Genomic DNA, 25,957 nt, shown 5'->3' with positions numbered 1-25,957 from the left:
CCGATCAAATTTTGGCCTCAAAAAGTTTTCACTGGAGAATATCCGTGTTAGCTGTCCCCTCTCTTTCCTTGTCTAAGTCTTTATGTCACAGCGGCTGTGGTAATCACTAGATTTGACTTTTAGGCTATACAATTTTTTTTATCAGGCAGTTTTTTCCGTCCAAAAATTTTAAATATTTTTTTCTCAAAAACCGTTAATGTTAGGTATGTTATCTATATTATAGAGTGTTTAATATCAATATTCATAGAATTTTACAGAGAATTTAAATATTTAATAAAAAATGGGGGCACCCATTTAAAATTAAAAAATTGCTGTCAACTTCATATTGAACACAACAACATATTGAAAATGTTTTTAATCGATAGATCTCGTAAAACAATAATTTGCAAAAAATCTCCGATCTAGATATTGTGGTTCTCTAGAAACTTCTAATGCACGCTCAGCCTGGGACACCCTGTATAACAAGTTGCATGAAAAGCCTTGTATAACATTAACTTGATTACAGAGACACTGACCAATAGAGGCGTAGTTTTTTAATTACTCTTATTATCACGACCCTATAGAAACTAATCTACTAATGCAAACCGCCATATCTATCATTAGTTAGTTAATTCTAATTCGATTAAACAGACGAGAGAAAAAAAGGAGTCTCTTATATCGTGTTCTCCATCTATCCACACCCAGCGTATGAGTTATTTCCATGTGTGTGTGTGTGTATAAAAAACGGGCGTTAACAATAGCGGGTGTTTCCTAGAAAATAAATATAACATTTATATAGCGAGTCAATGCACTCGAACGTATACATTTTCTTGAACTTATAGCATTAGGAACGCATGACCCGCGTTTCGACCTTTTCCTAAGCAATTCCTGGAGCGCATGTCGGGTTAATTTAATTGAGTGAGGCGCATTCATTGGTCGATTAATTTTAATATATCTATTATACGGATCGTTGGAAAGGTTAGAAAAATATACGTATTAAAAACACTTGCGGTGACTGGAAATGACTACGAACAATTGTCTCTTTTGATGATTATACAGAATATGTCGAGATTTATATTACCAGGGTGAATACTAGGGTTCAGAAGAACATCAAAGAACCGGAACTCGAAATTATTAATTCACGGTTTTTTCGGTACTTTCGGGACTCGGTTATAATAATTAAAAACATATTTTTTGTTAAGCCTTGTTCACGCAGACGCGAATCGCGAATCGCGATTTTGCGAAACTGCTCTCATTGGTCCAATTTTACTGATCATGGCGGCGCTGTCAGAAATTTTAAGATTTTGGCGATTCGCAAGATTTATTTATTTTATATTTTATAGCTATAGATCTTTATTTTATATTTTATAGCATACAATATGAGTTTGAATTTGTTTAATAATTATGAATATCGATTACGATTGTGGGATTGGAATAGAATAAGGTGCAAATTGCCATTTACTTATTGTTAAAACGTAGGAGAGAACGGGTTTATAGCACAGGTTTATATTCTTTTCGTAGGTCATTTATGGGTCATTTGGGACATGTGAAATATTCAAATGTCGTAAGCAACAAGGTGCTTGTCACAATTTAATTCAAGAAATAAGGAAAAAAAAATTTAAAAAATTTAGGAATTTTCACAGATTGTCTATACAGGAGTTTGATAACTTGGTTGAAGTTGAAAAATTGTCACCATATATATCAAAAACATATTATGCACGAGACCCCATTTCAACTGGAGAAATACTTGGAAATACTTTCAGTTACTTTGCGGCAGCCTCGTCAAAATAATCGATAACCGGATCACAACACCATTCTGCGCAAACGCGAACCTTAAAATCGCGCGAATATTCGCAAAAAGTTGAAAACACTTTAACTTTCCCGCCCCCCTAATTTTAAATCTTGCGAATCGCCAAAATCTTAAAATTTCTGACAGCGCCGCCATGATAAGTAAAATTGGACCAATGAGAGCAGTTTCGCAAAATCGCGATTCGCGATTCGCGTCTACGTGAACAAGGCTTTATAGTTTATTTGTGTTATGTTTTTATAGGCATTTGCATCTTTAATTGAAAATGTTTTTTTTTTCATATATAGTTAAGTTGGTTTCGAGGTTGGTTAATGTTAGTTAGTTGGTTATTCAATGTTGTTCATTATTTGTGTTCATGTTTACCTTCTCATGACTTAATAATTTGATATTATGTTTATTTGAAAACTCAATTTTTTATCGGTTTTACTTTTGAGAACCATCCCTTGCTTGCTAATTGACGAACTCCACAATCATTTGGTTAGACCTACTATAATATTGTAAAATCATAAAATTAAGAAATTGGGGCTTATCAAGTTTTTCCCCTGGACCCTTCATATACAAGGTGTCCCAGAAATAAGTGCAAGTATTTTAACTGGTAGTATAGTTCAACCCCAGAACCACGCCTATGAGGTTTTCTTCGCGAAAAAAAAATTGAAAATTCGGAATTTTTTTTTAGTTAAAAAAGCATAATTTCTTGATAATATGGCAACATAGGTAGTAGATTAAATTTACAAGAAAGGAAATCCAGAAAAGATCCAGTGGTTGTCAAAATATTAGAAAAAAATCATTTTTGGAAATTTTCAAAGTAAAATAACTCCGTTATTTTGGACTTATTTGATAACCGATAAATGGAAAATATGTTTCTTTTATCGAGATCTACCATCCCTTAAAATACTTGCACTTATTTCTGGAACACCCTGTATAAAAAGCAAGCCTCGTATTAGGAACAATATTATTAGCATTTTGGGTAATTATGCAGTATAGGTGTTCTTCGTATTTTTAGTGATTTCTTAAAAATTCTTTTTTTACGTGATTCTAGAGACCAAATACAACACAAATCCGTGTGCGCACGTTGATTTTTTTTTCTGATGTTAAGACAAGTTGAGCAGAACTCCTCTTCATGTCGAGCGTTGGGCGGGTTGGTTAGCGTGGTTATTTGGAGAGTGTTAATTCATTGGTTAGTCATAGGTCATATTATATAATTAATTTACCTATGACTAACCAATGAATTAATACCCTCCAAATAACCACGCTAACCAACCCGCCCAACGCTCGATATGAAGAGGAGTAAAAAAAACAACGTGGGCACACAGATTTGTGTTGTATATGGTCTATAGAATCACGTAAAAAAAGAATTTTTGAGGAATCTCTAAAAATACGAAAAACACCTATACTGCATAATTACCGCATTTTGAGTTGCGAGGATATACAATTTTCAATGCGTTTGTTATACTTTCAAAATATTAGAACGTTTAACTGATGAGTACCTAATTGATTCCAGGTTGGCCGAAATGGAAGCGGAAGTGCTGGCCGGGCGACTCCACACCTCTCGCCTGCAAGAGGACCTGGAAAACCTGCTGTGCGCCAAGCACGACCTGGAGGAACAGCTCAAGGCGATCGTGTCGCAGCGGGGGGAGGTCAATTCGCGCATCCACGACCTCCACCTGCAGTTCGTGGCGAAGAGCGCGAGTGATGAAAAATTGAAACTGTTGAGCGGTGGTGGCGCGGCCAAAGATTCTAGTCAAGTGTCGAAGGGTGGTAGCGGGACGACGGGGCAGGAACGGCGGAGGTATTCCGCCGGGACGCTGGACGTGGTTCTGGGGAATTTTGTGCCGAAAGTGACGACGCCGGACCGGAGGAGAATAGCGGCCATTTTGAAGGAGCACGATCCGTTGGTGTTGCAGAAGCATCTGTTGGTGTCTACCGTTCAGAACCAGGTTAGGATGGTATTTTTTATTTATATGTATACTAGCTGATACCCTTAACGTTGTTGGCGATTTAATTTTTCGATGTGTTGTAAAATAATTAATAGCTTTTAAATGTACCTTCTACAGTTGCTTCCTTTTCTAAGCATTGATGAGAAATCATTTCACTTGATGAGAACACTCTTCTTTATACATATATTTTTTTATTCTTTGTTGTTTATGTTTTTGGTGAACAATAATATACAAGGTGTTTCCAAATGCCATCTCTTGTGGGGAGATACCTGACGTAAAAATATGATTTATTTTTGATATCAGCATAGATCCGATTTTGCTTTGTTGGTAGCTACAGGGTGTTAAAGTCTTAATATTTTTTCTTCCAAGTACTTTTATTGTTTCGAATGAAATTTTGAGGGTAAAAGTTGCTATAAATGCGACATATTTTAAAGCTAAAAAAGTGTCGACATATTCACAAGGGACGTGCATATGGGTTATCACTGGAATATTTTTTTTAAAAAAAGCATGTGCGGCACTGACTTTTTTCTCTCGTTAGCGAAATAGTGTAAGCAGTTTAATGCCGATTAAAAGTTGTCTCTTGATATTTTGTCGATTTTGGCCTCCTTGATGGGATAAACACAATTTTATTAATTTGCCTTGATCCAAGTCTAGTAGCAACCTTTAAAAAAATTTAATATTATTAACTCGCGAAAGTTTTAAATAAGTACTCATTGATCCCTCATCAAAAAATATGAAAAAAAGTTTCTAGGAACGTGGGTATGGAAATGCATAGTTTTAGAGTTACAGGATGTTAAAACTTTTTAAAATTGGTTTTTATGTAATTATCTGAAATACCATTATTTTCGTTATGAACCGCATGTTATAATTTCAAATAAACCATATGCGAAAATGTCAAATATTAACATATTATGTCATTCTAATCAGAGCGTCATTTTCTTTCAAATAAAGTAAAAAATACCGAGGGTGTTATTTAAAAACTAAAAGTTGTTGTTATTCCGGTGAAACAGGAAGTGACCGAAAACAATTGAATATATCAATCTAAAAAAATCTGTCCTAATTTATGTCATATACTAACATACCAAATCTCGTTTTTTTAATTGAAAAAGTAAAAAAGTTATAGGGGTTAGTCACTTTTGAGACGCACCCGGTATATTACCTTTTTTACACCAAACCAAACCAAACCAAACTTTTTTTTTATTTTTATCTCGCATAAATCTCTGCAATTTTGGAAAAATTCTAAAAACCTGTTCCAGCCATTGTATCTAACAATACCAAGTTTTAAGTAAAGTCGACCAAGAAAATAGGGATTCCTATGTAAATTTTACCACTTTTTTTTACCCTCTATGAATTTAGCCAAATAATTTATAACCTCTATTTTGACCGCCATGTTAAATGGGTACACTTATACAAACAAAAATAATATCTTTAAATCATCAATTGTCAGCTACTTAACTATTATTTTTGGGAAATGTGTTTGAAAATTTTGCATTTTTCGACCTCCTTCGTATTTGGTTATCTTATAACTTATCGAAAAGGTGAAAACTGGATACCATAGAGTTTTTTACGCAGAATTGGGTGACGTAACTAGATTTTCACAGAGAGCTGGAATTCTTAAAAAATATGATCCAAACTTATGTTTTTTTTAAATGGGAGACCCCCCTGTATAGTTTTTATTTTATTTGCCTTGTTTATGTATTTCTAAATATTTTTAGAAAGACATAAACAAAGCACTATAGGTACTACCGTATGATCGAATAAAATCGGCGTCAGCGAGGGCTATGAAATGAAGATCGCTGTCATTTTATATGTAAAATTATATGGTAAATGTCATCGATCGTCATTTTCAAGCCAACTGGACGCCATTTTTTTTTAGATCATACGGTATATTTAGTACCTATAGTGCCGGCGGACCATATTTTATGGAAAAATTATTTTGTTTGTAGAGATTATTCAATATGTGTTAAAATTACAAAATCAATACAAAATATGAAAAAATTAACAATTATTATTAGCCCATAGGAAATGGTTTATACAGGGTGTTACAATATTAACCCACATAAAAAATCATATTTTCGCAGATTCAGGTCAAAGTCACACCTTAACTAGTTTCCAAATAATAAATATAAATCCAAAATATATGAGCCTAGAAGCATCAAATATGTGAAAATTTTTGTTATACAGGATGTCCCAAAGGTCAAAAGTAATCAACTTTTTATAAAACTAGTATTTTATTAAAAATCGATTTTTAAGACTTTTAGAATATATTTACATCTTATCTTAGGATTACGAAAAGTGATCAGAAAGGAAGCCAAAAATGCAATAATATACAGAGTGTTTCGTTTAAAAAAATCATCCGGTCCACTCACTCTTTTTTGAGCCACCTTATAGAAGTTAAAATATTTTCCTGAAATACATCCTCGTACAGGGTGGCTCGAATTCGACGTTCATCATTGGGATTTCGGAAACCATAAGAGATACAGGATCGGTTAAATGGAGGCAAAGTTGCGCAATTTGATGCTCAATAAAATGCCGTATTGCATTTTTATTTTTTATTTTTTTTTATCATCCCGGTCCACTCACTCTTTTTTGAGCCACCTTATAGAAGTTAAAATATTTTCCTGAAATACATCCTCGTACAGGGTGGCTCGAATTCGACACTCATCATTGGGATTTCGGAAACCGTAAGAGAAACAGGATCGGTTAAATAGAGGCAAAGTTGCGAAATTTGATGCTCAATAAAATGCTGTATTGCATTTTTATTTTTTATTTTTTTTTGCATATGATGGAATTTCGAGCCACCCTGTACATACCTTAGGCTTGCACTGAAACAAAATTCCCAAGTTTTTTAATCTAGGAGCTACAAATGCCTGACGTACTATTGCCCGACTGTGCATTCAACAGAACAATATGCTTTACAACAAAGGGTGGCAGTTTGGGGCAGATTTTTTTTGCGCGACATAAAAGTATAAAGACCACCTAAGCGAATGACATGTATAAAAGAAATACGATATTTCTTCTTATATTATTATTCTTATATATTTCTTCTTATATTATTATTCTTTTAAAATCGTTCATAAATTTAAAAGTTGTTTTTTTGAAAAATATATTTTAACAAAAATGACCCTAATACAAATGTGGGAAAATATTATTTAAATGTAAAATAAGGGAGCAGAAAAACAGTAAAAACTTATCCCTATCATCTACATTCATCATAAAAAAAATATTTGTAAAATATACGTTTTCAAAAAATTACAAAGTTGAAACTCTTCTGCCGCGATGTAATAGCATTTTGCAAAGCCGACTATCAAGTGAAGCGATTTTCGACATGTTACGACAATTCGATTATTAATTTGCTTTTGTTTTGTGATGCTCCAAAGCCTACTTGTTGTGAATTGATAACAAGATTTATGAAAAAATATTTTTTTTGGAGTTATTCAATGTTTTTAGTGACCCTGGCCCTTTGTGGCGCCGCACAGTGCTTCGAACATATGGCTCTAGAGGACAAAAATCCAAAACTTCTCTTTTATTGTAAGCAATTTATTCAAACTAGGTTTATTTGACACAAATAATGAGTACTCTCATTGTACTAAATGATGATATTCTTAGTCCCATGTTTATGAAAAAAAAATCTTATAAATAATAATAATGTTGGAGCTGTGTTCCATCTAAGCAAATAATAAGTTATAGTATGAAAACGGTGTAAGTATTAAATAAATTCCTGTGATAAAAAAGAATTGAAATAACATTAGAACATGATTCCTACAATATAAGCCTAATATAAGATAAAAATGTTTTTCTTTAATGAAAAAGAAACTTAAATTAATGTTATATTTAATTAAAAAAAAACTTAAGATACTATAAATTTACTTTAGGACAACAAAATGCATAGATCGTAACTACTCTGATTCAGGAGAATCACTGCTGACAGAATCTTCCAAATTTATAGTATCCAAATCACAGGTAGATGAAGTATCCTCACATATAAGATATTTCTGTACATCATTTTCTAATATGTTACTTTTTCGCGTTGTTACTGTTCATTTTGTCGGTATGAGGGGTTCGGATGTTAATAGTTACATCTTTAATAGACCTTCTCCATATATTATTTTTTCCTTTTCTTGGGTATGAGATTTTATAATAAATTGAAAGATGGACACTTTTTTTATGCGACGTTTCGCTCCAACATAGTGGACTTTTTCAGGCACAAGTGGTGTCTCATTTGACTGGAAGGTTCATCAATATCTAATAAGAACATATTTTTTGAAATACAAATAATTTTGAGTTCTTATCCTTATGATCAAGCCAAGTATTAACCAGATCGGCATTGCTTATCAATTTTACTCCATCTGAAAAGTATTATAAAATAAAGTTCGTCGCAAGCAGACGCAGGTGAACTATACAAAAAATAAAAGTGTATGAATATGGCAACAAAAATATTCAATAAATACGATATGTTTTAATATGTTTTTTTTTAAATGCCTTTTTGAAGTTTGAAAACGTAAAATTTTTATACCCATTAAGAATCATCTTAAAAAATAAATAAAAACTAAACAATCACGAACTTGTTTAGAAATAAATTTAAAGTACATACCTTGTTTAACAATATCCATAGTGGCTTTCAATTAAGTACGTACCCGTTTAACTCCATAATATACAGAACTACTATGAATGTTATTCTTTTCACTGATGAGATAATGATCGCAAAATATATTTTTAGTGAAAATATTTGCTAACAAAAACGCTGTTTATGAAAAATAATATACAGGATGGTTGAACATTGCTATAAGTATAAAATTATATATTTAGATATTAGTAAATTTTAACTTATTTTTTGATTTTTGTCCATGGGACGAAGCACTGTGCGCCGGCGCCGCAGAAGCATTCTTGGCCTGTGACTGACATTGATATGCCTTGTTTAACGATTTCATCTGTCTGTTCGTTACTCTCGTGCTCTGGTATACGTGAACATAACATTACTCACTTATTGAGTTTATAGCACATAAATCCCACACTAGTCTACAGACAGACTTTACTTACGACCAACGCGCACAAAAGCGCAGTGGGTATTATTACTAAAAGCTATGGGTACATTATCTTAATAAAATTAATACATTATCAAAGCATATAAATGCAAATATATGAATAGACAAGTTAATTCGATTAAAATAAATTTAAGTTCGATATTTATTACTAAACTAGATTTCCACATAATAAAAATCTCATTAAAACCAACTATTTATTATCGCTTGGAGTAAACCAAATCGTATTTTAATTCAATTGCTTTGTTAACGTTTTAAAATTAATTAACGCGCGGAATAGAAAGCAGAGGTGTTGAAAATAAATGCACAATTTACATTACTCCTATGTGCGCGTATATGGAATATGATATCGTACGAGATAAACGTGTTCAACATATAAATTTTTCACAATTAGGGAAAGAAAAAGTTGGATTTGAAGTGAACGGAGAGAATTAAAATTTATAATGTTCAAAATTACCGAAATGTGTGTTTTAATTTTGTAAATGTAGTAGAAAGTTTGTGTAAATGTTGTTGAAAGTGTGTAAAGTATTTTTTTTCTATTTCAACTAGGAAAACAACTAGTTTTTAAGAAAAAAGTATCGCAATAACTAGTGTTTCCATACAAGTTTTTGGAAATTCCGGACAAGTGATTTGCAAAAATCATGATTTTTTTTAAATCCAAAAAATCATTTTTTTTTATTTAATTTCAATTCGATTTCTTTTTTATTTTAATAGAAAACATTATTTATTTTAATAAGAAACATTAACTATGACCATTTGATTAGTTACTACACACTTTTGTTTTGATATTATTAAATGCTGAATTTTATTGGTAAAATTAAATATTGCACGTTATATACCGATACTTTCATACCAATTTACACGTTGCTTATACAATTAGCTGTCCCTCCAACGACTCAGGAAAGATTTCGACAGATGACATTCAAAAAATGACCGAAAATCTTGAGAACTTAGATGACAAACAGAACTGTCATGGTCATGAATCGTTGGATAGGCTTATATTCATAATGCGCACGTAATTATAACAAAATATAGACAAAAAAATCACAATTCACTCAATTCACGTCCACGAGTGCACAGAAATCGAAAAAAATCATCAAGTAGATATGGATTAAAATATTCAATTAACTTTGTCGAATAGTTTAATCATACAGTTAGATTTCCCGAACATTTTTTTCAAATTCCGGCCGGACCATCTCAGACACCTTAAAAATCCGAACGTATAGGAAACCCTAGCAATATTGAATACAAAATGCTGGAGCAATTGTTTAAAATACTTTGTTTTCACAATTATTGAAAAAAAATCAAGTATTTATTTCATCATTTTTATAAAAAAAAAATACAGTACAAAAACACTACCTTTAGAAAATTTTAAAGATTTTTTGACACTATATTTTTTTAAATATTTTGACATTTTACATTAAAATAACACATAACCTGTTTATGCTTTTACCCAATTTAGCAACTGTTTTACATAAAAAACCCCACTACATAGCAATCACAAATCGTAATTATTATTACGCTTATACATATTTTCACAATTATTGAAAAAAAATCAAGTATTTATTTCATCATTTTTATAAAAAAAAAATACAGTACAAAAACACTACCTTTAGAAAATTTTAAAGATTTTTTGACACTATATTTTTTTAAATATTTTGACATTTTACATTAAAATAACACATAACCTGTTTATGCTTTTACCCAATTTAGCAACTGTTTTACATAAAAAACCCCACTACATAGCAATCACAAATCGTAATTATTATTACGCTTATAAAGTTCATATTAACAAAGTTTCAACATAAATGTTACAAGAGTAATTAAAGTAGAAAACAAAAAATGCGCGTTAGTATTACGCATAGGCTGACTAGTTTATTACGTACGACTACACAAAAAGAACAGCGTAAGTAAAGGTCAATGTAAAATCACTTTCCATTTTTTTAGCCACATATTTTCAGTATGATTTGTTGTAGACTGCTTTGTCGATAATTAGTGAAAAGAACAGCAGTAAAGTATATAGACTTAGTATATTTTTATTATAAGATCCAATTCATTCAATTCTTTTTGTATTGACGTGCTCAATAAAGTACGTGGGCGACCTCACGTAATACAGTATGTTCTCGGATCGTCTTTACAAAAGAAAAAAAAACTAAGGTTGAATTTTTTATCATGATAAGGTTGAATTTTTTATCATCATCATCATCATTCAGCAGCTTATTCAACCATTTCCAATTATGGTGTAGCCTCCCTCGCATATTTACATACTCTATTTGTAGTTGGGCCCATTGTTGTTTATTGTTCCTAAATTCCTAATATCATAGTCTCATCTCAGGTTTGGTCTTCCTCTAGGTCTCATAATTCCTGGTGGGTACCATGCTGTAATTTTTGTGGTCCATCTGTTGTCCGTCTTTCTTGCCAGGTGTCCTGCCCATTGCCGCTTGATGAATAGAGATGTGCAGATTATGCACTCGCATAATTGCATAATTTTTAAAAAGGCTTTAAAACGGTTCAAAGTTGATACCTGAGTCATCACTAAACCTTCCTGAGGACGAATACACCCCGCATAATAATGCATATTTGGGTCGTTTTGCGGCATAATGCGCAAAGTGCATAATTATCGCATAAAGTGGCATTTTTTTCCTTTTTTCTGCAATTTTTTCTGCCCAGAACATGAAAATAAAAATGTCTGATTCGATTATCTCCGTAGAAAGGGAATCAAAAAATTTAGGACTTATATTTGACTCGCAGTTAGATCTCAAGTGAGTAAAGTGGTCAGGGCATCATTCATCTCCTTAAGGAACCTATACAAAAACAAAGATTTTCTAAACTACAAATTAAAAAAGAAATTATGTGAGGCTCTTATATTATCACAGTCCAATTATTGTAATTTTGTTAACGGGCCTTGTCTCGATCAAAAATCTAAGAGACAGTTACAGAAAGTACAGATCGAGATTAAGATCGAGAGACCACGTTACATATAAACTACATATTATGTTGAATTGGCTAAATATTGAAGACAGACAAAAGTTACATTTTGCATGTTTTTTACACAGAATTTTGCGAAATGGTTTTCCTGAGTATTTAACTATTAAACTAAATTTCGACACTCTAACTATGCTATAAGGCAGTGTTAATAATATGGAAATTCCCAAACATCGCACGGCGCTATATCAGCGTTCGTTCTCCTACCTGGCGTCCAAGATGTACAATTCCAACTTGAATCTATACTCCCTTGATTTAAAGACGTTCACTTTCAAAACAAAATTAGAAACTTATATGTTGAGCGGATATAGAATTACACAATAATTTGATTTATTAATTTTTGTATCCTTTAGGGAACAATTTTCATTTTTTACTGTTTTTGCTTGCAAACTTATTAAGTTGTTGATTTTTCTTTATCTAAAGTATATTGTTAATTTTCATTTTTCTTACTAATTTTTTTTACATAACTTTTTTTACATTTTTTTTAAACGTTGAAAGATGATACAATTTTGAACTTATAAAACATGGATCTTATCGTATTAGCTATATTTTCTATACAATAATTTCACTTCAAATGCTCATCTGTTACCATTCCTAGATATTTAACCTTTGGTTACTTGACTGGATATTCATCACCACATTATTATACGTCATTGTAAGTGTTCCAGCTTAATGGTATCGAAGTGGTTCATGATTTTGTTTATCTAGGATCAAACATAAACGACGAAGGCAATTGTAAAATAGAAATTAGACGCAGAATACAGTTAGAAAAAAACTGCCACAACGCGTCTTACAAGAATATGGCAGAGCAGAATGATAACAACCCATGCACACAAAACAGAATTTGCTGCATACAATTGTCTTCTCAATATTTCTTTATGGACTGGAATCCTGGACCATTAAACCATCGGAAAGGCGGATGATGACAGCTTTAGAATGTGGTGCTACAGACGTATGCTGGGAATACCTTGAACAGCTAGAAGACCTAATGTGTCAATAACTAATGAGCTTAACATAAGCACCAGACTGTCAGCTATCTGTCTGAAACGCATCTTCGAGTACTTTGGGCACATTGTTCGAAGACTTGTCGACAACATGGAAAAAATCATTATAACTGGTGATGTCCAATAGAGGTCGGTCCCCAACAAGATGGATCAATCAAGTAAGACAAACAACGGGTCTAGCCCTACACTCAGTTATCCATCGAGCAGAAGACAGATTAGCTTGGAAAGATCTTATAAAATAAGAAGTATTCTCATAGAAATCCCGACCCTCAGCTATGAGGAACGATTGGAGAGAGAGTAAGTGTCTTGAAATTTGGTAAATGCTTACTGTATGAACAGAATGATACAAATTTAGTATTTTCATAGTTAATTGTGAGTTTTTATTGTTTAATCAGTTAACGATTATTTTCAATTCTGTTTCTGCCTTTTTATGTAATTCTTTGAATGTTATTTTTTAAGAATGTATTATATTACCTATTTACTTTTTTTTTATATGCTCGGTTAACTTAACAGCTCTGCTGAATTTCACCGAGTAAAAAAAAAAGACGTTATTTATTTTATTTGTTTATTTATTTATTTAATTTTCTCAACCCAAAAGGTTCATTTTTCTTAAATAAAATCAATTTAGCGGCGAGCTGAACACCCTAAATCTGTTTTTAATCGAAGATTTGTCGGTAAAGTTTGGCTCCCCGAAAGTGCCGCAAGGCGAAACTTTAGCCACTTTCGAGCTTTAACCACTCCCGTGCGCGAAAAGTAAGGTTAGAAGTTAAAATTTCACAGAAATAACAAACAAACCACAAAGGTTGTCTATGAGAAATAAGCAGTCTGGTGGTTTAACCTAATATCGGATGAGGTGAAAGAGGCAGTTCAGAACTCCAAAACAAATAAAGATAACACAGATTTTGTATACAAGGTACTGTTAGGATTGAGACCCAATTATCCTGGGTTTTATTTTTACATACTGCATGTAACTTTTGCATATCCCAGTGGCAAATGTTGATAGCGAACGAGCTTTTTAAGCCTATGGAGATATTCTCTCGCCTAGACGTTGCAGACTTTCTCCTGAAAACGTTGAAGTTATGATGAGTATGAATTTGGGAAATGATTGTTCGGATTGGGTTGTCGAAGATGATGTTGAAACTTAGCTTTTTTTTATGAGATTAATATTTGATAATATTATTAAATTTTTGTTATCTTGTTAAGATGTTGTATAGTTACCAAAAAATGACACTGTTTAAATATAATATGTTGCGTTTTGTGAAATCTTGTGTGTTTTTTTCTGTTTTAAAAAAAACTAACCATTTTCAACACCTTTATCAACACCTTTAACGCTTTATGCACTTTTTTACGTAAAAACATAAAATTAGCATTTTTTCGCATAAGTAACTTCTTAACGCATAATAGCCGCCTAATGAGCCATTTTTGGGCGCATAAAAGCCGCATAATATAACAAAATTTGTTCGCATAAAATAGGGGGTATATAATATACATAATCTGCACATCTCTATTGATGAATTTGATTCTGTGGATCACATCTAGTACCTTGGTCTTTTGTCATATCCACTCGATCCTTTTACGGTCTTTCTTGGTTATTACTACTGAGGTGTTTATTGAGGAGACAGTGTCCTGTAAAAAAACTCGTGGCAATCTGAACATTGTTCTTACTTAAATAAAAAAAAGCTTTGATTTTTTTCGGCCGTAAGTCCTGAAAAAATTAAATAATAATTAAAATGGTTTAACATCTGTTATTGTCAGTGATCTTGTCCTTGGATAGACTTATATCGCCGAATCCGAACCTCACTGTTTGAGAAGCAGAGCCGGCGGAAACGAGGGGCGCCACAACAGCAACTAAAATATTTAAAAACAGTACTATAAACAAATAGTAACGAATATCCAGTTCAATAATTAATCGGTACTGTCCATTTTCCACATTAACTCATTAGCTATTACCACACACCACATAGGGTAGAATATCTGACTAAACATTATAAACACTATACTATATCCTAGATGTATCCTACGATAGTTTACTGAAATTATGCTCAAAAAAATCCTTAGCACGAAAGCTTTGGGATAGTTTTGATTTCTTCTATTCTATATGTTTTTTGAGTGCTCTATCCAAAACTGGGATTTGCGAATTAATTTTCGTGGAAAAATATTAAACAAAATTAAATAAAAAAATAATGGGATTTGTTCGTGGCATTTTTATAACTTAAAAGCTAACAACTTTTTGTAAATAATCCTTCTTTCTATAATTCTCGTTTTTATAAATTTCTAAACAAACTGTTTTGGGCCAAGGCCATCAAAATTAACAGTTTTAGACTGTCCGCTCAAAATTGCACTTTTTCTACTATCCACACCCTTTATTTGTTATTAATGGCTGATATGCCCTAAGCTGAAGAGGATCCCGATATCCTTATTATCAAAAAAAAAACTTATAAATTTGCCTCATTAATTAAATTAATTTATTAATAGTAGTGGGAAAGATATCAATCTTTTGGTGGTTTTGATTGTTCCGGATTGAATATGTAGTAATACACTGAAAATGGTAGCAAAATAAAAGAATTTTCTCATTAGAGGAATCACACAAAGAAAAATTTCTCACAAAGAAATGCATCTCAGACATTGGCTGATCCTCATTTTGCAGCCGACAAAACTGTCTGATCATAATACTGATTCTGCACTAAATATGTAATTGTTTGTGAAAAAGAAAAGAAAAGTTTCTTAAATTCTTAATAACAAAATATAATAAAAAATAAAAAAAATAGTGCAACTGCTTGCAATTAAATACTGTTATGTTTTCAAAGATCACTTATACAAGAACGAGACTGCCGAAGTTGGAATTCTATTTCTTATGCTCTATATACCGAGTGCGTCTCAGAAGTTTCTCCCCCTATAATTTGTTTATTTTTAACACAGCCTTGGCACTATAGATTAAAATTTAAAATACGATTTTTAAGCGAAAATGTCAAAAGTTGACATATGACATGCCATTCTACTCAGAATGTCATTTTCTTTTGGAATAAAGTAGAAATATACCGAGGGTGCATTTAAAAATCAAAAGTTTTAGTCATTTCTGGTCAAACAGGAAGTAATTAAAAACCATTGAATACGTCAATCAAACCTAACATATGTCGTATACTAACATACCAAAACTCGTTTTTTTTATCTAAAAATATAGGAGTGAGTCACTTTCGAGACCGGTGTAGAAAAAACAACAATAATTGCAGACTAAGATTGAACGAAGAGAAGAATTTTGAAGTATCTTTAAGTGAAAATTTATTGTTAAAGTAGCATAAATATGCTTACTTTGTAGTTAAAGTATAGGACTGAAGGAAAAAGAGAGTTATAATAACTGTTAAGGAGGGAGGGGGCGCCAGATAGGGTACTCGCCCGGTCTCAATATTTTCCTTCCGCCGGTCCTGTTGAGAAGTCATACTAGGCAAATATACTCAAGGTGGTGTGTCATTGCATTCCTCGAGTTGACTGCTCGCTGGTCGATCTTTATAGATATTTTTATTTAAATAAATCATTAATAGCATCTAGGGATCAAACCCGGTATTCTACAAGTTAGCGGCCAGCCCAACTTACCTCTGAACCACGGTTGATCATATTCAATCATTACATTAACTCAACTTTTAAAGCACAATAAGTTACCAGACACCAATATTAACGTGTTACTAAGCATTCGTCTTTTCCATATAATCTCTTTTTCATACCTCAGATCCATTGTTAGTTACAGCGTTTATTTATTACGTATACGTAAGGGGATATTCGGTGTAGTTCCTGCTGCTAATTTTATACTACCTCTTGCATTTAGATTTTCATACACCTGTTTAAAGTTTAACTGCCCGTACGACGTGTTAGTCACTAAGAAGTCGTTTTAAATTTATTACTCGCCTTTCAGCTACTGTGCGCTGCATGCTAATGAACACGTTAAGTGTATTTTCTTCTAAATTACTACGGATAAATGACAAGTAAAAAGCTATCAAAATTTACGACGATATTGGTAATAGTAATAATTTTCATACATTTAGCTATACCTGGTGACAACGAAAACGTTACTCAGACTGCCATTTTATTGTTTTTTATCTAATAAATTTAAAACTTGGTTTTAAAAGATTCATTTTTTTCATTTTGTCCTTTACTCCTACGTGAAGCGGGTTCGGTTGTTGGCAATTGATTTGACATCTCGCCATGACCGGTTTAGTGCTTCGATCTTCGATCTCTTTTTTAATTGTCCTTTGCTTGTGGTCTTGGACGACCAGTTCTTCTACTGCCTTGTGGATTCCACTCAATCGCTCTGCCAGCGATGTTTCGTCTTAAAGTGTGACCAATCCACCTCCATTCCTAATTTTGATCTCGGTACTCGCTATACACCTGCCTCTGATTGGTCAAGCTCCATAAATCCTCATTTCTGATAGTATTTGGCCAGAGTATTCCTACGATTTTTCTCAGACAGCGGTTTATGAAAACTTGGAGTTTGTTAATTAATGGCGATGTAATTTTCCAGGTCACTGCACCATACAGCAACACTGACTTGACATTCGAATTCAAAATCTTAAGTTTAGTAAGTTAAGAGTACTGTCTAGATCTCCAAATATTGTTGAGCATTCCAAATATTATTCTGACCTTGTTTATTCTCTTTATGATATCTTGCTCTTTGCCTCCGTTCGGTTGAGATTATACTTCCTAAGTAACTAAATTTATTGACCTGCAATCCGAGCTGCCTTTGTCAAGTCAAGTAGTTTTGCTGTCATATTCAAGTGACTATGAGAAAGAAGACAGATGTCATCTGCATAACTGAGATCTTCTAACTTGCTAAAGGGAGTCCACCGTATTCCACGATGATTCCTGGAAATTGTTCTCTTTAGAATGCCATCTAAGAGAATATTAAAAAGAAACGGCCACAGAACACAACCCTGCTTCGCCCCATTCTGAATGTTGATGGATTCACTCCGTTGACCCTTATGCAAGACTACACATTGAACCTCACAATAGAGTGCTTTTATGATTCTTACAATTTTTTTAGGAATAAAATATAAAATTAAAATCAACAAATATCAGGTATAAAGGTTTTAATAGATAGTCGTAAAAATAGTCGTCTGTTTTGCTCTTTCTGTGTGCGTTCAGCCTAAGCAATACGTAAAAATAATCATACAGAAAGTTTGAAGCTTTTTGGTTTTACCTTATTAAGTAATTGTTATCAGGTAGTTCCGACTACGGGAAGAGATTTCCCGCCGTTAAAGGGAGAAACTTCCCGAAACGTTAAGAATTTTTTTGTCCGTTAGGCAAATTTGTTTATTAGTAAACCACTGCTGACAATTAGTCTCCGTTGGATTAACGCAGCAGTGTTTACAAAAAATAACTATTTTGTTTTGTAGATTTTCTTAAGCCTCATACAGACCTGAACGTTGCGCCGAACAACAAACGGAACAACGAACCAAACGACAAATGAAACGCTAGTTTGGACGGGCTACGAACGTGTTTGCAAACTGAATTGCAAATCTTGGCTGTTCGTATTTACGTTCTCGTTCGCTTCGCCGTCGATCCATCTGTTGTCGGTTTTTAGTCTGACATCAAAGGAAATGCGTGCGAATGCGTTTGCAAGTTTGGACGGAAACAAAAACAAAACTGCGAAGGCAGTATGGGCTTATTTAATACAACTATTTAGAATTTCCATAAACATAATGCAGTGATCGGAAGAGAAATGTTTTCATTCAATTAGATTATACCAAAAACACCAATTATTACTGTGGCAAGCTGAAACTGCTAAAATGTTGTTTTTGGGTGTATAAATGTATTTTTTCCACTATCCCCTTGATTTTCTCGCCTTTTTGTTGATTAACGCATTTTGTTTTGTCATTAACGCATTTTGTTGATTAACGCATTTGAAGACATATGCTGCTGCAGCATTTATATTCGAAACATTACTGGGAATGCAAAAATATGCTTCGTTTACTGTTCGGTTCGCTAAAAATAAGTTCTTAATTTTTCGCCTTCATTTGCCATTCCGTTTGTTGTTCGTTGCAACATTCAGGTCTGTACGAAGCTTTATAGTGGCGAAATACCCATAGGACTTTTTTGGGGAGATGAATCCGCCACAGAGGTATAGACATTTTCTCAGCAATACATTTTTAATGACACCCTTTATATTTTACAGATTTACATAGAGCTTAAAATTCTCTTTTCATATGTATAACAAGCTGAAAAAATTTAGTCTAACCTAGTTAGTTTTCCGTTTAACAGGAACACGGCAGTGACAATTGTGTCTCTCAGTTTAACCCACAAGCAAACTGTTGTGCTAATTTTCTGTCATTTTTTGTGTGTCATCTGTCGAAATCTTCCCTGACTCCATTGGTCAGAACTATAATTTATTAATATCTCAGCTCTCTGGCAAATATCTCAAATTAAATACATAAAAAATGTTATTTTCAATCGATAGGTAACTACAAAACTCCAAAAGTTTATTTATTTCTTTGTACCTAAATGTTTTTAACTAGTATTTTAAGGTTTCCACTAATGTCATATGATTGAAAATTCTTAAAAACGTGATAATAGATGTCACATATATTTATTCTCTACCGTTTATCTTTCCACTCGACAGTGTATTTATTAATATTTGAATGTTATTTATTTTTAAAATTATGGAGCAATTAACTCTAGGCAGTGTTACGTAAATGATCTAAGTTCTAAATTTTACCATTTTACACATTTGAAATACCATTCTATCGAAAAAGAAACTGCATCACAGTAACTTCTCAGATTACAATCGACGATAATAGCTTGTCCAAAAATTAATGTGTAAATGGCAACGGCCCAGCTACGTCGAAACACCGATTCACGATAGATCACTGAAGTTAAGCGACGGTCGACGATGCCAGTGGGTGGACGGGTGAAGGTCTCGAAACTCTGTTGTTCGATAGCAGCAGTGTAAAATCTATTAAGCGCTTATTCACGCACGTTCGAGGCCTGATGAGATGATGACAATGATAATGATATGGTCTAGGACAGATGTTCGGATTCCGCGTAAACGAAGTAGACCCCATCCAGATTAGGCGTAGCAGCAAAAAGAAGAAAAAATATTTTTTTTTTAATTAAATCAATTAATTTTATTGACAAACAGGCGATTGGATCGTCAAAAACTTTGTGAAGTAATCCAACGGTGAAATGCTACTTTCTTTGAAGATTTTTTTTAGGGTTCCGTACCTAAAGGGTAAAAACGGGAACCCTATTACTTAGAGTTCGCTGTCCGTCCGTCTGTCACAAAGGTCTATCTTATGAACCGGTATAGCTAGACAGTTGAAATTTTTACAGATAATGTATCTATGTTGCCGCCTCGGTTGCCGCTATAAGAACAAATACTAAAAACGGAATTAAATAAATGTTTATAAATAAAAAAGTACTTTCACTAAACATTATCTTTTAACTAAGAATTTTACATAATAGAATCTTTCAAGTCCTCGGTGGTTGCGTGGTTAAAGCGTTAGAACTTAGAGCCGTATTAAGGCAGGTTCGAATCCTAGTCAAGGCGACTTTTTTTTAATCGTTTTTTTTTTAATTTTTACATATTTTTACATATTTATGTTTACTTTTTACATATTTATTATTAATTAATACAATTTTTAGTAGTGTTTCTTCATTTTTTTTAAATTACTTATACGCGCATTCAAAATTTCAGCTAAATTGGAAAAAAGTTTATAATAATTTAGTGTCTAAACTAAGAAATGTCTTTTTAGACTTTTCATGATAAAAAATAACTTTTAAATGTACATATTAATGCATGTTAATTTATATAAAACATTATACAAACTGCTTTTCAATTTTATTTTCTATATACTCGAAACTATTGTTTAAATAATGCATACTTCCTGTTATCGATAATAATTTTCTTCAATTGAATTACTTGTTATATTGTTATTTTATCTCGTAACACGTAAAAATAAATTCCTTATCGGCCCTGATTAGATCATACCAGATACATAATTCTACATTTTTTGATTAATGAAAAAAGTGTGCTCTGATGAAGGTAGAATAAAATCGTGATCGCCGAACTATGAGGTCATCTAAAAGAGAAAAAATAAAATTACAAAGAGCGGTCTTAACGCTTGCGAATAATACGCAAACTACCTACAACAGCGATTTCCTTGTTCCACTCATTTAAGATTAAATCTGATGGTGTCTGACATGAAAGGTGATGTCATGAAGTGCGGGTCAACATAATCGTAAGAACACTTTAATTCTGCATTCGCAGATAATTTTGTAAGAATGTATTGGATGTGAAGGATGAGTTTGATGGTGAAGATATAGACAGTGAAAATTACATTCTTTGACTTGAAATTTGAAAGGTTATTAAAATGTCTGTAATTCTTTATTTTGATCTGCGTATTTATTTTACATTAATTGGTGCTACAAATTCGGAGTACGAGCATTGGTATCCAGGGTTCGGAAGTAGTTAATTAAGACGTAATTTACCTGATTAACTACGTGTAGTTTTTCATCAAAAACTACGTCTTCTCCCGTTCATTAACTACATGAAAACTACGTTAATAAACTATGTATTGATATTATGAATAATTTTCCTTTGTATGAGGTGTAATAGAGATAATATGATGTAAATATTATATTTAAAGTTTAAAGTTATATTTCTTCTTTTTAAAGCTTCAACTTATTATAACCTCACCTCAAACCTTTGATATTTGAAAGTTACATACATAGATTACATAAACTACATTAACTACATGTAATGTAGTTTATGTAGTTTTTAAAAGTAACATGTAGTTTTCCGAACCCTGTATGGTATCTCTGTAACCGTCGTAATAGATACGAACATGGTTAAATTGGGGCAAACTTGCGCTTTTGGGATATTCAACAAGATGCTATCAAAAAAGTTTTAAACATTTCAAGGATTGCCGAGTTTTTTTGAAAAAAAAAACGAATTTTTTTAAAATTAATTTTATTTTTTTCTGTCGTTACTTTTTAGAAAATCAAAAAACTAATTGCCACTTTATTAGAGCTATCTGATAGTACGAGCCCTAACAACTATATGTTGGGACAAGGTCTTTTTTTGCAATAAAAATAGTAATTTGTTAAAACGACTCAATTTATTTTGTTTATTATTCTAAATTCAAACATTACAATATGATCTAGACAATTTTACTATATTTTTATAACTTTGCAAATAAATCACTTTTGATAATAGCTTATTTTGACAAGATCAAGCCAAATTTGCTGGCAACTATATATTGGGACAGCACAACAAGAAATTTGTTTAATACGGAGTTATATCACCTTTCGCCTTAACAACTGCCTGAACTCTTAATGGCATTGTATTTACCAAAGATTTTTGAGGACACACACATTTGAGGAGAAAAATTTTCCCAAATTTCCTGCAGTTTTGTCCGCAAATCAAAAATTGTTCGTTGAGGGTGGTTTCTTAAATATTGCTTCATTTTATGCCACACAGTTTCTATAACATTGAGGTCCGGACTACTTGACGGATCGGATAGAACTTTTATATTATTATTACCGAACCAATTTTTAGTTGATCTTGCTGAATGGCACGATGCTCCATCTTGTTGGAAAATATAGTCTTCGTTTGGAAACAATTCTTGAACACTAGGCAAAAGTGAGGTTAACAGTGCCATCTATAAAATTTAATTTACCCAAACCTCTTGCTGACATGCAACCCCAAACCATGATCCCCTTAGGAAATTTAACAACCCTCTTTAAGCAATCTTTATGAAAGGCTTCTGCTTTATTTCGTATTATTCGTTTTCGATGATCTCCAACGCAAACATCAAATTTAGACTCATCGCTAAATATGACCTTGTTCCAATCATTTTGTGTCCACGATAATTTAGATTTTGCCCAATTGTAGCGATTTTTCTTTTGAATTTCTGTCAATAGCGGTTTTCCTTTGGCCTAAATAAGAATTTGTATCAATAATCTTCAGGTAATTGAGTATCCACACAAAATAAAGTTTACCTTGTAAAACCCCAGACCGCATTTGTGGATATATTTTCGGCAACATTCCCTTGATATATTTAAATCAGTTACAGTATTCCATTTATCTGTTAGTTCGCGAAGAATACTTCTTCTCGCAGACTTGCAAATTTTTACTAAATTTCGTAAATCTCTCTGAGATACAACTTTTGGCCTTCCCGAACTTTTACTTCTAACGTCTACATTGGCAGATTCGCCGTATTTTTTTATTAAATTAAAGACCGTGGTTTTTGGAATACTTAAATCATCAGAAATTTTTCGAATTGTTTTTCCCGTACTGTATTGACAAATGATAATTTCGCGTAGTTTTTTATTTGTAGCTTTTCCACGGACCATTACTTTGGATTAAATTAACAAAATTGAAAATTAAAAAAATTAAAATTTCTTACAGTAAATCTCACTACTCAAAGTATCGAGTCACTTACAAGCTGTCAATGCTGAAGTAAACAGTTTGCGACATTTGTGACGTTTATAGCAAAGCCGCCTATGATGATATTAATTATTTAAAAATACTTGTCCCAACATTTAGTTGTCAGCAAATTTGTCCTTTTATGAACAAAATCCGCTACTGTAAATATGGATTGCTTTACAAATTCATAAAAATATTGTCAAGTTGTTTAGGATATTTAAAAAAATTAAACATATATTTTTCAGTCATTTTGAAAAACCATGGTAATAATTCCATAATATGACCTTGTCCCAACATGTAGTTGTTAGGGCTCGTATTTTTAGATTTTCAAATTGGCTAATAATTTGTGAGATATATAGAGGTCAGCTTAATTTTTTTAAATACGGACCTGCATTTTTTATGTCAGGTTTTGAAAGAACTCGGTCTCCTGAGTACAATGATATGCCATACAGGAAAAAATAACGACAGAAAAATAAAATTGATTTTCCAAAAAACTCCTTTCTTGAAATCCTTGAAATGTTTAGAACTTTTTTGATAGAATCTTGGTAAACATCCCAAAGCGCAACTGTACCCCAATTTATTCATGTTCGTATCTATTACGGTTACCGAGATACCAATGCTCGTACCCAGAATTTATAGCACCCTGGATTATAATATTAAATATAAACAAAAGCGAGTGGGTAACCACATTAAAAATGTTTTAGCGTTAACTAGCACTGATCTAATCGTATTTAAATTTGTTACCACTTTTGTTACCACAATCCATGACCTGGTAAACGTCAAAAATCGCTAATGTGTTTATATAAAAAAAAATCGCTAAATATGTTTATGTAAACCACAGAAAAAATATAATGTCTCAACACCGGGATAATATGATACTCTGCAATTATAGCCCAGACACATTAATTTTACTTGACAGTTCTTTTTGGTTACAGTTTTTGCTGTATCCCTAATACAGAACCAGTAAAAAATGATTGAAATAGTTTGCAATACTGTGAGGATTTTAGGGTTAATGATTGGGGTACCGATGCTAAAACAGATATCCAATCGAAAAATTTTAACAAATTATGTCAATTCATTGACATCGAAATCAAATTTCTCATGTCAAATAGCACCCAGACACCAATTTTCATCCAAATATCTACGTTGCTTCTGAAATGAATTGGAAAAAATCGAAATACATCTCTGAAACGCAGTGGCGGCTCGTGGTTATTATTGTAGGGAGGTTAATAGGTATCTAAAAATATTGCGTCGATTTTTTTTAAGACCCGACTAAATTTAATTGGTTTCTTACAAGGTACTTGTACGTTTAGTTAAAGGAAAATAAATCTAAAAATAAATACAAATTAGGTTAAAATGAAACTTACCCTTACATTTTTAAACAGGTGGTCTAGTGCCATTTCACTAAAAATCCAGTCTATGTTCTTTACACAAATTTTCCACGGTAGGATTTAAAAAAAAACTTAAATAATAATGTCACAAAAATATAAATACACATACACATTTCTAAAAGTTTTATTTTTTTATATTTTAAGTCAATTTTTGCTCTAAACATTTTTCGAAATTTAAGCAATTGTTTTCTTTCAACCGCACGGTTTTAACAGCTAAACATCATATGTTGTCTATTTGAAAATATCTATTCCAGAATCAGTCAACAAGAGTTCATCATTTATACAGAACCAGAAAATTATGAATTATTACCTACACAAATTTCGCGCTGCATCTCAAACCCTCGGCTACGACAAAGCTACAGCAACTAAAACTATTTTTTGTTTTTATTTAATTTTTTCTTGGCTTTAGGTCAGGTAAACAATGAGAAAAACGGTTTTTTTATATTATAAATTTCATTGACATTTCGACCTGGTAGGGTCTTTATCAAAATTTATTACTTGAAAGTAGATTTCGGCGCATTGTTTTAGTTTTTATTTTAATTTTTGATGTTTTCTTTTTACAATTTATCATTTTCATTCTTAGCGAAGAAAATAATCCAATATCCAACATTGGCATCCACACACATAACATAAACATATCGATACAGTCTGTATTATAATTAATGTTTGAAACTATAAATAATGCTACTCAGAAGGGAATTCACCAGGGGCGTAGGGAATTATAATCAGTGAAATACAATTTCTGCTTGTTATCAAATATGTAAAATAATTGTAAACTATAAAAAAATTAAAAATTCTAGTCGTAAATAACCTATATGATGTATAGTTGTTATATAAAACTTAAATTTACCTGCCAAGATTTGCTGGGGGTGGACTACTTGTGGTGGGTTACTTGTTACTATATTTTTTTAAATATCCATTCAAAAAATTTGCTAATTTAGGTGTATAATAATAGTTTCAGTGAGTAATTAATACAAATTTAAAAATAAATAAAATAACACAAAGCTTCTAGAATTGTTTATTTTTTTGTGGAAAATTAGGATATTCTTATGATTGAAGGTAACAAATATTAAAAATTAGATTATTCATTAAATCCGTAAGCAAGTGTGAAGGGAATTAGCTAGATTCATTATTATACCGTATGATCGAAAAAAAAACGACGTTCAGTTGGCTTGTAAATGACGAATCGACGACATTTCCTATATAATTTTACATATAAAATGACAGCGATCTTCATTTCATAGCCATCGCTAACGCCGTCTTTTTTCGATGTCGTTTTGTATAGTTTTTCTGTCATTTTCATATGTAGAATTATATGGGGAATGTCATCGATCGTAATTTACAAGCCAACTGGACGTCGCCGTCGTTTTTTTTTTTCGATCATACGGTATATATGTA

At 32.2% G+C, this 25,957-nt stretch overlaps 1 protein-coding gene across 3 annotated transcripts in view; it reads left to right on the top strand.

Moving 5' to 3' along the window:
* The window catches only part of LOC115880857, a 205,438-nt gene that overhangs the window by 156,402 nt on the left and 23,079 nt on the right, over positions 1 to 25,957 (top strand). For all 3 annotated transcript variants that reach the window (XM_030898172.1, XM_030898173.1, XM_030898174.1), the window contains exon 5: positions 3,288 to 3,723. In XM_030898172.1, the coding sequence (XP_030754032.1) occupies positions 3,288 to 3,723 (436 nt within the window). The remainder of the gene's footprint in view (positions 1 to 3,287; positions 3,724 to 25,957) is intronic.

Source organism: Sitophilus oryzae, unplaced genomic scaffold, assembly GCF_002938485.1.
Source record: "Sitophilus oryzae breed Bouriz unplaced genomic scaffold, Soryzae_2.0 scaffold_165_pilon_pilon, whole genome shotgun sequence".
In the NCBI taxonomy this organism is placed as follows: domain Eukaryota; kingdom Metazoa; phylum Arthropoda; class Insecta; order Coleoptera; family Curculionidae; genus Sitophilus; species Sitophilus oryzae.
The sequence above is the reverse complement of the archived record's forward strand: the minus strand, read 5'-3'. Positions and strand labels throughout refer to the sequence as shown.